The 12,500-nt window shown below is 38.4% G+C and overlaps 1 protein-coding gene across 1 annotated transcript in view; it reads right to left on the bottom strand.

Moving 5' to 3' along the window:
* The window catches only part of LOC144964093 (uncharacterized), a 26,477-nt gene extending 17,077 nt beyond the window's left edge, over nt 1–9,400 (bottom strand). Inside the window, exons 1-2 of the mRNA XM_078898035.1 lie at nt 9,290–9,400; nt 5,304–5,389 (exon numbers count right to left, since the gene is read on the bottom strand). Coding sequence (XP_078754161.1) covers nt 5,304–5,389; nt 9,290–9,400 — 197 coding nt within the window. The remainder of the gene's footprint in view (nt 1–5,303; nt 5,390–9,289) is intronic.
* Between the last annotated feature and the right edge of the window lie 3,100 nt (nt 9,401–12,500).

The following is a 12,500-nucleotide window of genomic DNA, read 5'->3' as shown; positions in this document are numbered from 1 at the left end:
CTGTGTAACCATGAACTTTTATAGTCTGGTTAATACAGTTTAGTGAGAACAACTCACAAACGCGGATGGCAAAAACAATAACAAAGGCCTGAGTGACGTCATCTGCATACTATCTATAGATAGTTCGAAGATGACGTCACTCAGGTATTTGTTATTGTTTTTTTCCATCCGCGTTTATAACTAATGCTCACTGAACTGTATTAACCTGACTAAAACGTTCATGGATACACACAGTTTTGTGTGTTGGTCCGTTATACTTCCGGATGGCAATGTTATGAGCTTCTAGCCAAGCGCATACTATCTATAGATAGTATGCAGATGACGTCACTCAGGTCTTTGTTATTGTTTTTGCCATCCGCGTTTGTGAGTTGTTCTCACTAAACTGTATTAACCAGACTATAAAAGTTCATGGTTACACAGAGTTTGTGTGTTGGTCCGTTATCTTGGTAGAATGCGCTTGGCCAAGGAGTTCACAACATTGCCATCCGGAAGTATAACGGACCAACACACAAACTCTGTGTAACCATGAACTTTTATAGTCTGGATAATACAGTTTAGTGAGAACAACTCACAAACGCGGATGGCAAAAACAATAACAAAGGCCTGAGTGACGTCATCTTCGAACAATCTATAACTTAACGATGGCTACGGTCACATTAAGCATGTTTTGCAATGTGACGAATGGCCTCGAGCACGTGGAACGTTAATATAGATAGTATGCACTTGAATAAGAAGTTCACAACATTGCCATCCGGAAGTATAACGGACCAACACACAAAACTATGTGTAACCATGAACTTATATTGTCTGGTTCATACAGTTTAGTGAGAAGTACTCACAAACGTGGATGGCAAAAAATAATAACAAAGACCAGAATGACGTCATCTTCGTTCTATCTATAGATCATGGCCATTGGTGGTTCCTCTGTGACCTTTTGTTGCGATGCCTGTCAAGATATAGATAGTATGCGCTTGGCTAAGAAGCTCATAACATTGCCATCCGGAAGTATAACGGACCAACACACAAAACTGTGTGTATCCATGAACGTTTATAGCCAGGTTAATACAGTTCAGTGAGCATAACTCATAAACGCGGATGGCAAAAAAACAATAACAAAGACCTGAGTGACGTCATCTTCGAACTATCTATTGACATGGATGCCTTTTTAACTATTATATTAAATATTAAAAAGTATGTATGAGCCTTCGGTTCTTCAATCAAAATACATTGCATACACTTTTGAAAATTACTTCAGTTATTTTATATTTTATAAAAACTAGTCAAATAAACATTTCAGTGGATTTTAATTTTGACTCGAAAATATTAAATAAAGTATCGATTCTCAATTGTAACCGACCGAGTCAAAGAGGTAATGATGGGGTGGGGATCAACTAGATAATGAAAATTGAATTTTAGCCACAAAATATGAAAATAAAAGGTAGTCCTTCAGAGCCATTCGGCCCGTGGAGTCGGAGTTTAACCCGGTTTCTATAGCGTGAAATGGATAATAGCAATTGCTTACTACCCTTTGGATAGGGCGTTAGTCTATCGCAAAGTACTTTCCACCAATTCTAACAGACCCAGCTACCCAATCACTGCTGGGTGGACAGGGGGAGGAAGGGGGGGGGGTCACCCGGGATCGATCTCAATGCCTTTGATTGTAAAGCGAGTGCTCTAGCTCTACCACATGAGCTATCGCACCCCCCCCCACCATCCCCCACGCACACACAATATGAAACTCTGGGTTAATTAATTTCTCCTCCTTAGGGTGGAGAATATCAGATACCATTTCTGGCATTGTACACAAACTCCAAGTTCGTTTTTTTTGGAAATGTTTATTCCTAAATTCACGTTTCGGGGTTCGACTTATTCTGACGTAATACCGTTTTGAGTTTGTGGGTCACATTATGTCATCTGCTCCCCAGCGAAATAACACCAGATTGATGAGTTGAGACACAAATTCAGACGAAATTACTTGTATTGGTGATTGAAGGAGACGAAGAAACCCTCCTCTGCCACCCACCTTTTTTCCAAAAAAAAAAAAAATATATATATACCAACCCAGAAAAAACTCCAATAAGCCCCTCCCCCTCCCCCCCCCCCCCCCCCCTCCCGAAAAAAAAACAAAACAAAAGAGAAAAAAAAACAACAAAAAACAAAAACAAAAACAAAACAAAAACAATAAAGAAACCCCCCCCCCCCAAAAAAAAAAAAGAAAAAACAAAAACAAAAAACAAAAACAAAACAAAACAAAACAAAAACAAAACAAAACAAAACAAAAACAATAAAGAAACCCCCCCCCCCAAAAAAAAAACAAACAAACAAACAAACAAAAAACAAAAACAAAACAAAACAAACCAAAAACAAACCCAAAGAACAAAAGAAGAGAACATGTCAATTTGAACGCATTGATCAAAGTTTCTAGATATCTAAAGTCAAGAAAAATAATCTCTACAAAGCTCTTAAAACACAATTTAATCATTGATTGTTGATCGTTCCTCCCTTGACTACGACGTGAAGACATTATTTACCAATCTGGCAACCGAAAGCGATAAAAGATCTTGATTTATCATTGTTGTCATGTGGGCCAAATTTTGAGTTGGTTTTAGACGACGTGTACTTATTTTCAGGTCTGATAGCCCGAATTGTTATGGCCTCACTGTTGTAACGGAAAGCAAATTTTGTATCCATAACAACAATGTTAAAACAAATTCCATGATTGCATTCGGTTATCAGACATGCAAAGTGATGCACGTTGGTTTTAGAGTATATTTCAATACAACAATTTGACTTCAATTATTTGGGTTATCAAAGATGTAAACAAATTTGAAAAAAAAGAAGAAAAAAAAGATCTGAACAAGTGTGTATGAAAGGAGCAAGAAAGAAAAATACAAGAAAAAAACTTCATCAGTTGACTGATTTTTTGGGATGTTTTTTTTGTTCTTGTATTTTTCTTTTTTGCCTTGTCTGGCACCTTTCATACACACTTGTTCACCTCTGGCACCTTTCATACACACTTGTTCACCTCTGGCACCTTTCATACACACTTGTTCACCTCTGGCACCTTTCATACACACTTGTTCACCTCTGGCACCTTTCATACACACTTGTTCACCTCTGGCACCTTTCATACACACTTGTTCAGTTCTTTATCTTCCACCGGTGTCTGCTCCTTGATTTCTTGATTTGATATAAACAAAGAAAACTTGAGTTTTTATAAAACTTGAGCTTTTATAAAGAGCAATATCCACTAACGTGCTCAACGCGCTTTACAAGGGCCAGCAGCAACACTCAACCTGCAGGACGTGTTAAGCGATATTACAATCTTTTTCCGGACAGAGACAATGCTGTTAACGGCCAGGTACTCATTTTACACCAGAGTACTGTGATATAATTTGAGTAAAGAGACTTTTCTAAGGCCGAGCGAGGCTCGAACCCAGGACCTTTCGATTCGAAAGCGAGTGTCAGGCCACAAGACCACATAGCGCACAAGATAATCGTTTCTATGTTACATATTTGTGTTGAGAATAATATGGCTATTAAGCTTAACGGTTGGCTACAAACTTCGTGTCGTTTGTGTGTTGAACTCATGAACTCAAGAAGTCGGGGAGAGCGGTTCAAGATAGACGCAGAGTTTGATACAACTTTTTTTTTTTTGAGTGGTGGATAGCTCTGACAGTAGCGCTACCCTCTCCCCGACCAGGCAGAGTAAGTAAGACCTGTAAGGTCGTGGGTTCGAGCCCCCATCGCCGCGAATATTTTTATTCTCTATTTATTATTGTCTTCTGGCACTTTTCTACTCACTTCATTCTGTGTTGTTATCAACACAAGTGCCTGTTCTACTTACTTACCTTAGTCAATGTCCATTGCAACATTGAGGCTATAAGATTTAAGTTACCAGACGTGTAAATAAGCAGGTACGTCGTTTTCACCAAATATATCGTTTTATAATGACTATGCTATCTAATGTTTTCTCTACAATGTTTATATTGAAACAGAATTGATAATCACTAGGTACTGATAACATTCACAACCCGATCTTGTTACGGAGAAAAAGTAAACAAACAGAATCATAAAATCGTACAAAAACGCCTAACTTTGACAAAACGCGATTTTACAATTTGGCTAGAGAACAATAACTACATATGATTGTATCGATCTATCAAATTAACTCACAACTTGTCAAAAAACAAAAAAAAAAAAAGGGGAAAAAAGGACTAAAACTTCTTCCTCCAACTTGTCAAAAATACTTATCCTTAGACCACTTTCTCCCAACTTGTCAAAAATACCTAACCTTAGACTACTTTCTCCCAACTTGTCAAAAATACTTAACCTTAGACTACTTTCTCCCAACTTCTCTCATCTTGTCAAACATTTTTCAACGCTAGCCTTTTTTATCGCAACTGTCCAAAAAATTCTTAATCCATAGACTTTTTTGTCTCCCAAATTGTAAACAACTCTTCAACGCTAGACTTTTTTTTTTCTCACAACTTGTCAAAAATCTTTAATTCGAAACTTTTTTCTTCAAATTTGTCAAACATTCACAAACCTCGAGATCTCAAGCCAAGAATATAAAATATCGTTTTGTCATTGCAAGACAAACAATTTGCTATTCTTCTTGACCTTACTCCTCATATCATCTCGATTGCTATGGCCTAGACAGTAGATACATTGGTTGGGGTGACAGCTCAAATCAAAAGGCTGTGTGGTCTAGTAGTATGACACTCTTTTCGGATCGGAAGGTCCTGGGTTCGAGCCTCGCTCGGCGCATAGTTGAGTTCTTGGAAAAGTCTCATCTTTACTAACATTCTCTCGCCGTACTCAGGTGTAAAATGAGTACCTGGCCGTTCACAGCGTTGTCTCTGTCCGAAAAATTGGTAATATCGTCTAACAGACGTCATGTCTCGTTCTACATGTTACGTGTTGCTGTTGATCAGGGACCTTTTGTAAAGTGCTTTGAGCATGTTTAGTGGATATTTCGCTATTTTTATTTTAAATTGAGCTTTTTTCGGCAATATCCAGTAAACGTGCTCAAAGGGGTCCCTGGCCAACAGCTACACGGGACGGGACATGACGCCTGTTAGGCGATATACAATTTTTCGGACAGAGACAACGCTGTTAACGACCAGGTACTCATTTTACACCTGAGTACGGTGAGAGAATGTGAGTAAAGAGCCTTTTCCAAGGACTCAACTATGCGCCGAGCGAGGCTCGAACCCAGGACCTTCCGATCCGAAAGCGAGTGTCATACCACAAGACCACATAGCCGCACGTTTAAGTTTAGCTCATATCAAAAGACTTACCAAAAGTACCACAACTCGTACCAGCACGTGTTCTTTCCTTTCTTCTTCGAGTTGTCATTTTTGCTGCCACACCCACCGTGAACTTCCTGTGGATAAGGAATGCAATCAATTATTTTTAATTAAAAAAAAAACCGGAGCTTTTATAATAATATTATGTGGTCGTTCTCTGAAAAAAGAAAAAGAAAAATCAAACAAAACGTTTTAAAAATTTTGACCAGAAAAATCATCCTTATAGAATATTATGACCCTTATCTTGTCAAAAACTTTCAAACCTGGGACATAAAGAAAGACTTTAAAGAAAGAAGAGGAATGAGTAGGATGAGGGGATGAGGATGAGGAGGAAAAGGAGAAGGAGAAAACAAGAAGAAGAAGAAGAAGAAGAAGAAGAAGAAGAAGAAGAAGAAGAAGAAGAAGAAGAAGAAGAAGAAGAAGAAGAAGAAGAAGAAGAAGAAGAAGAAGAAGAAGAAGAAGAAGAAAGAAGAAGAAGAAGAAAGAGAAGAAGAAGAAAAAGAAGAAGAAGAAGAAGAAAGAGAGAGAAGAGAAGAAGAAGAAGAAGAAGAAGAAGAAGAAGAAGAAGAAGAAGAAGAAGAAGAAGAAGAAGAAGAAGAAGAAGAAGAAGAGAAGAAGAAGAAGAAGAGAAGAAGAAGAAGAAGAAGAAGATTACCAACAATATATTTTAGATACAGATTTGAATTTATAAATCAGCTTGGCCAACTTGAAAATAACTTGTCGTGTCAAATTGTCATAGGCGGCTAGATAGATAAAATTGATTGATTGTTTTGTTGTGTGACTGGTATCAATAACATTCGAACTGGAGCCCTAGTTTTCGTGTTTCCAATTCTATAATGTAAATGTTGCTGCTCGAAGCTCCACTAAATAAATAACAATGTGAAATTGAATGAAGTCAAAAGAGGGAAGGCGGGGACTTAATTAATTGCGCACCTTTTATAAATGGTGGTTTATAAATATCTATTGTTCTATTTCAATTCGTGCTTCCTCACAAAGTAGCATATTATATTATTTCCTGTCCATCAATGTTTTTATTTATTCATCCTACCAACGTCACTACCATTATCTCATTCGTCTGTAGTGTTTCATTCATCCTGTTTGATAAAGGGGAAACCCGAAACGTCCATTTTTATCTGTTTTGGGATAATATTAAATTGAAGCTTACATTCAATTTCAGGGAGACCTTCCATAAGCTACTACATCGCAAGTATTCTTGTTCTAGTAGGGGGTTTGGGAGGGGGAAAACTTTTTTTTTAAAGTCTCCCCCCTCCCAAACCCCCTACTAGAAGTTCTAGTGTAGGGAGTTTGGGATGGGGGAGACTTAAAAAAAAAGTTCCCCCCCCTCCCAAACCCCTTTCTAGAACAAGAATACTTGCGATGTAGTAGCTTATGGAAGGTCTCCCCAATGTCACATTGTTATTTACCAATTTTATCATGACTTCACTCTGATACAGATCAATATTCAGTTTATTCAATGAGGCGAAATAAAGGCATAAGGCAAATCATTGGAATAATATTTTATTTGTGGAGCATTTGTATAGAGCAAAATCCACTAAACCCGCTCAAAACGCATTACAAGGGGGCTCAAGCCAACAGCAACAGGTAACATGTAGGACGAGACATGGCGTCTCTTGGGCGATAATATTACAATTTTTCCCGACAGAAACAACGCTGTTCACGGCCAGATACTAATTTTACACCTGAGTACCGTGAGAGAATGTGAGTGAAGAGCTTTTACCAAGGACTCAATTATGCGCTGCTCAGAGCGGGATTTGACCCCAGGATCAATTGAGCTTTAAAATTGAGCTTTATATAGCGCAATATCCACTAAATGTGCTCAACGAGCTTTACAAGGAGTCACTGGACAACAGCAACATTTAACATGTAGGATGGGACATGACACCTGTTAGGCGATATTACAGTTTTCCGGACAAAGACAACGCTATTAACGACCAGGTACTCATTTTACACCTGAGTACGATGAGAGAATGTAAGTAAAGAGCATTTTCCAAGGACTCAACTATGCGCCGAGCGCGAGGCTCGAACTCAGGACCTTCCGATCCGAAAGCGAGTGTCATACCACTAGACCACATAGCCGCACAATCCAGGACCAATGAGAGGGGTGGAATAATAGATGTTCTTTAAACTAGTTTACTCTGACCTGATAGCAGAGTGACGCAGTGGGTGATATATTTATAGGCAAGTCGGAGTGATACCAGGCTGCTACAGGCTGGTTACAGTCACGAGTAATGGACGGAAATCAGTACAACAGCTTCAACAAACAAACAAACAAACAAACAAAAACCAAACGGGGATTAGTTTACATTCCTAGATCTTGTTGCGGCTATATGGCTTTGTGGTATGACACTCGCTTTCGGATCGGAAGGTCCTGGGTTCGAGCCTCGCGCTCGGCGCATAGTTGAGTCCTTGGAAAAGGCTCTTTACTCACATTCTCTCACCGTACTCAGGTTTAAAATGAGTACCTGGCCGTTAATAGCGTTGTCTTTGTCCACAAAAATTGTAATATCGCCTAACAGGCGTCATGTCCCGTCCTTCATGGTAAATGTTGCTGTTGGCCAGGAACCCCCTGTAAAGCGCTTAGAGCACATCAAGTGGATATTGCGCTATATTTTTTTTAATCTTATCACAGAATTGCCGAAGCTACTCATTTATTTCTCTGACGTCTATCAGGTTTTTTTTTCACTAATCTATTTATACTTTAATTGTTTTCTGTAGTTGGCTGAAGAAGGGTTTTGAGACCGAAACGTAGTTGGTATTTTGTCCTTTTTTTTTTAAAGCTATCATATTCTCTTTCTTTTTTGGGGGGTTTTGTTTGTGTGTTGTTTTTACCTAAATTTATACGCAATGAAATATGACATGATAAATATGAAACAGTTTTTGTAGGTATGCCTTTCGAAGCATATCGAAAACTTGAATACAATTTTGTTTTGAAACAAGAACCAGTTCATTGAACGTGGATATCATGTGCAGTTTCATCCAATGGATCAATGGACCGGGTGTCTTTTCAACTGCTGGAGACCAAAATAATAATAATAATAATAATAATAATAATAATAATAATAATAATAATAATAATAATAATAATAATAATAATAATAATAATAATAATAATAATAATAATAATAATAATAATAATATTTCTTTTCAACTGTCGAGAACGAAAGGTAAGTGGGGACAAAAGTGCGAATCAAATATTTCATTAGGTAGCCGTTTCTGCATGGCTCGCTAAATTAAAAACTTCACCTCATGTCGGAAGCCACGGAAGTATGTTCATTCATAAAAAAAACATTGCATGACAAATGAATAAATAAATAAATAAATAAATAATGAAATAAATAAATAAATAAATAAATAAATAAATACATAAATAAATAAATAAATAAATAAATAACTAGATAAACAAATAAATAAATACACCCCCCCCCCAAAAAAAAAAACAAAAAAAACAAAACAAACAAACAAAAAGAACGAAAACAAAAACCACAAGCAAATTAAAAACAAACCAAATCAAAGCAAACAACACCAAAAACATCCAAACTTCCTGATCTCTTCTCCTGTGACGTCATTAACTCATTTCAAGCACGGTTCCATTTTACTCTAATAGATATCGAATCTAAAATTTGTGACCCTCCGTCTCAAAACGGTATTATATCGGGATGATTCATAACCCAAAAAATGTAAATTTAGAGATAGAATGATGAGAAATCAGACCTTAGAAGTTTTTGCAAATCAATAAATAGTCTTTATACTCCACTATGACGTAGAGAAAGTAAACCCAAGTTTGATATTTGTGGCTATGAATTCAATTTCCCTAACATAGTGTATCCCGACATAATACCGCTTTGAGACGGTGGGTCACATTTGAGCTTTTATATAGCTAGGGAAATTGTCCACTAAACGTGCTCAAAGCGCTTTACTAAGAGTCACAACTTAGTTGTAGTTTCTTATGGTTACACCTCCAAGTGAACCGTTTCACTCCAGCCCAGGTATTTTTGTCCTCCTTGATGGACGGTATCATAGCCTCCTGGCACGTCTGTGGACGGGCAGTGCAGGACCAAGTGGTCCATATCGCTGAGTCACTGACCAGCAGCTACACGTAACGTGTAGAACGAGATATGACGCCTGTTAGGCGATATTACAATTTTATTCCGACAAAGACAACGTTGTTAACAGCCAGATACTCATTTTACACTTGAGTACGGTGAGAGAATGTGGGTAAAGAGCCGTTTCCAAGGACTCAACTATGCGCCGGGTGAGGCTCGAACCCAGGACCTTCCGATCCGAAAGCGAGTGTCATACCACTAGACCACATTGCAGCACTTATCAAATTGAAGCTAACTGGCGCGGTCAGTGGCCGTGATGCTTGGACAAGGGACGCAATATCATTTTATCATTGTGCAGCTATGTGGTTTAGTGGAATGACACTCGCCTTCGGATCGGAAGGTCCTGGGTTCAAGTTCCGCCGTGTGCGACACATAGTTGGGTCCTTGGATAAGACTCTTTACTCACATTTTCTCACCGTACTCTTGAGTAAAATGAGTACCTGGCCGTTAACAGCTTTGTCTCTGTTCGAAAAAAAAATCTGTAATATCGCCTAACAGGCACCATATTTCGTCCTCCATGTAAAATGTTGCTGTTGGCTAGAAATCCCTTGTAAAGCGCTTTGAGCACGTTAAAAAATACCCTGAGTTTTTATGTAGAGCAATATCTACTAACGTGCTCAAAGCGCTTTATAAAGGGTCTCTAGCCAATAACAACACTTAATATGTAGGAGGAGACATGACGTCTGTTATGCGATTATAATATTACAAACCTGGGACCTCATGAGGTCCCATATTTGAATGTTATTGCCAAGATGAGGGTCATTTAAATCGATCAATATTTGTGACCCTCCGTCTCAAAACGGTATTATGTCGGGATGATTCATAACCCAAAAATGTAAATTTAAGGATAGAATGATGAGAAATCGGACCTTAGAAGATTTTGCAAAGCAATAAATAGTCGTTATACTCCACCATGACGTAGAGAAAGTAAACCCAAGTTTGATATTTGTGGATATGAATTCAATTTCCCTAACATAGTGTATCCCGACATAATACCGCTTTGAGACGGTGGGTCACATTTGAGGACGAGTTTCCTGGCCAAATTCTTTTAACTCTTATTTTTCTAGAGCGCGGCAGTTGAATGGTGATTGGACGCCTCATCGCTGTCACTTTGCTATAGATAGAATGCGCTTGGCCAAGGAGTTCACAACATTGCCATCCGGAAGTATAACGGACCAACACACAAACTCTGTGTAACCATTAACTTTTATAGTCTGGTTAATACAGTTTAGTGAGAACAACTCACAAACGCGGATGGCAAAAACAATAACAAAGGCCTGAGTGACGTCATCTGCATACTATCTATAGATAGTTCGAAGATGACGTCACTCGGGTCTTTGTTATTGTTTATTGACTCCGCGTTTATGAGTAATCCTCACTGAACTGTATTAACCCGACTATAAACGTTCATGGTTACGCACAGTTTTGTGTGTTGGTCCGTTTTACTTCCGGATGGCAATGTTATGAGCTTCTTAGCCAAGCGCATACTAGCTATAGATAGTATGCAGATGACGTCACTCAGGCCTTTGTTATTGTTTTTGCCATACGCGTTTGTGAGTTGTTCTCACTAAACTGTATTAACCAGACTATAAAAGTTCATGGTTACACAGAGTTTGTGTGTTGGTCCGTTATACTTCCGGATGGCAATGTTGTGAACTCCTTGGCCAAGCGCATTCTATCTATTGGTTCAAAACGACGTGAACTTATTTGAAGGTCTGATAACCCAATTCCTTATGGGGCTCATTGCTTGCATGCTGTAATGTGCGGCTATGTGGTCAAGTGGTATGACACTAGCTTTCGGATCGGAAGGTCCTGGGTCCGAGCCTTGCTCGACGCATAGTTGAGTCCTTGGAAAAGACTCTTTACTCACATTCTCTCACCGTACTCAGGTGTAAAATGAGTACCTGGCCGTTAACAGCGTTGTCATTGTCCGAAAAATTGTAATATCGCCTAACAGGCGTCATGTCTCGTCCTACATGTTAAATGTTGCAGTTGACCATGGACCCCTTGTAAAGCGTTTTGAGCACGTTAAGTGGATATTGCGCTATATAAAAGCTCAATTTTTTTTTTAATTTTTTAAATTTTTATTTATTTATTTATTTTTTTTAAAGGAAATGAATGACGCAAAATATTGTCCATTACAACAATGTTAAATTAGGCCGTGGGGCAGCCTGGCTCAGCGGCACAGTCTTTGCTTCGTACCCGAAAGGTACCGAGTTCGATCACCCGCCGCCGCGCTGTGTGGCCTTGGGCAAGTTACCTTACCCTAGCTCAGTTTGCGGCGCTGCTCTGCGGCTGACGCCTGGGTTATTCCAGTCTCCCCTTGGAATAGACCATAATGACAAAATTCCCATTTGGGATGAATAAAGGGAATTTTAATAATGTTTTAAATTTTTAAAAAATAATTGGGTTCGGTTGTCAGACCTGCATATATGTACACGTTGGTTCAAAGGGTTAAGTTAAAAATCACTAGATAATAAATGTGATCCCTCGCCTCAAAACGGTATTATGTCGGGATAATGAAGATGCTGAAAATTGAATTTATAGCCAGAATCATCAGAGTTGTGTTGAGTTTTTCATGTTTAATTGTGGAGAATGAATGTTATATTTTATTGTGATAACAATTAGCGATCATTCCAATTTTTGACCCTTTTAACTTTAATTTGACTTTATAACATCTTAATCATCCTGACATAAACCCGTTTTGAGGCGAGGGGTCACAAATAACAAGAGAAACTTCATTCAGGTCCGCTTGTAACGAGTTTATGGATAGAGAACACCCGCCAAGTCGAATTAGACTTCTAATTAAAATTCTCGAACTCATGAATAGAATAAATTCATTTTCTGACGTCATTCGATATAACGTACTCTTTGAATTTCCAACAATTAAAAAAAAAAAAATTAAATTTAGCATTCATAAAGCGCAACACTAAGTAATCATCCCCCCCCCCCCCCCCAAGCAACCCATATCGTGCTCATTGACACAACGATTTCTTTTTCATTATGCCCAGAAATCGTATAAAACTTTAGTTTTAATATAGGGCAATATCCATTTAACATGGTC

Source organism: Berghia stephanieae, chromosome 2, assembly GCF_034508935.2.
Source record: "Berghia stephanieae isolate SIO BIC M18660-M18661 chromosome 2, UCSD_Bste_1.3, whole genome shotgun sequence".
In the NCBI taxonomy this organism is placed as follows: domain Eukaryota; kingdom Metazoa; phylum Mollusca; class Gastropoda; order Nudibranchia; family Aeolidiidae; genus Berghia; species Berghia stephanieae.
The sequence above is the reverse complement of the archived record's forward strand: the minus strand, read 5'-3'. Positions and strand labels throughout refer to the sequence as shown.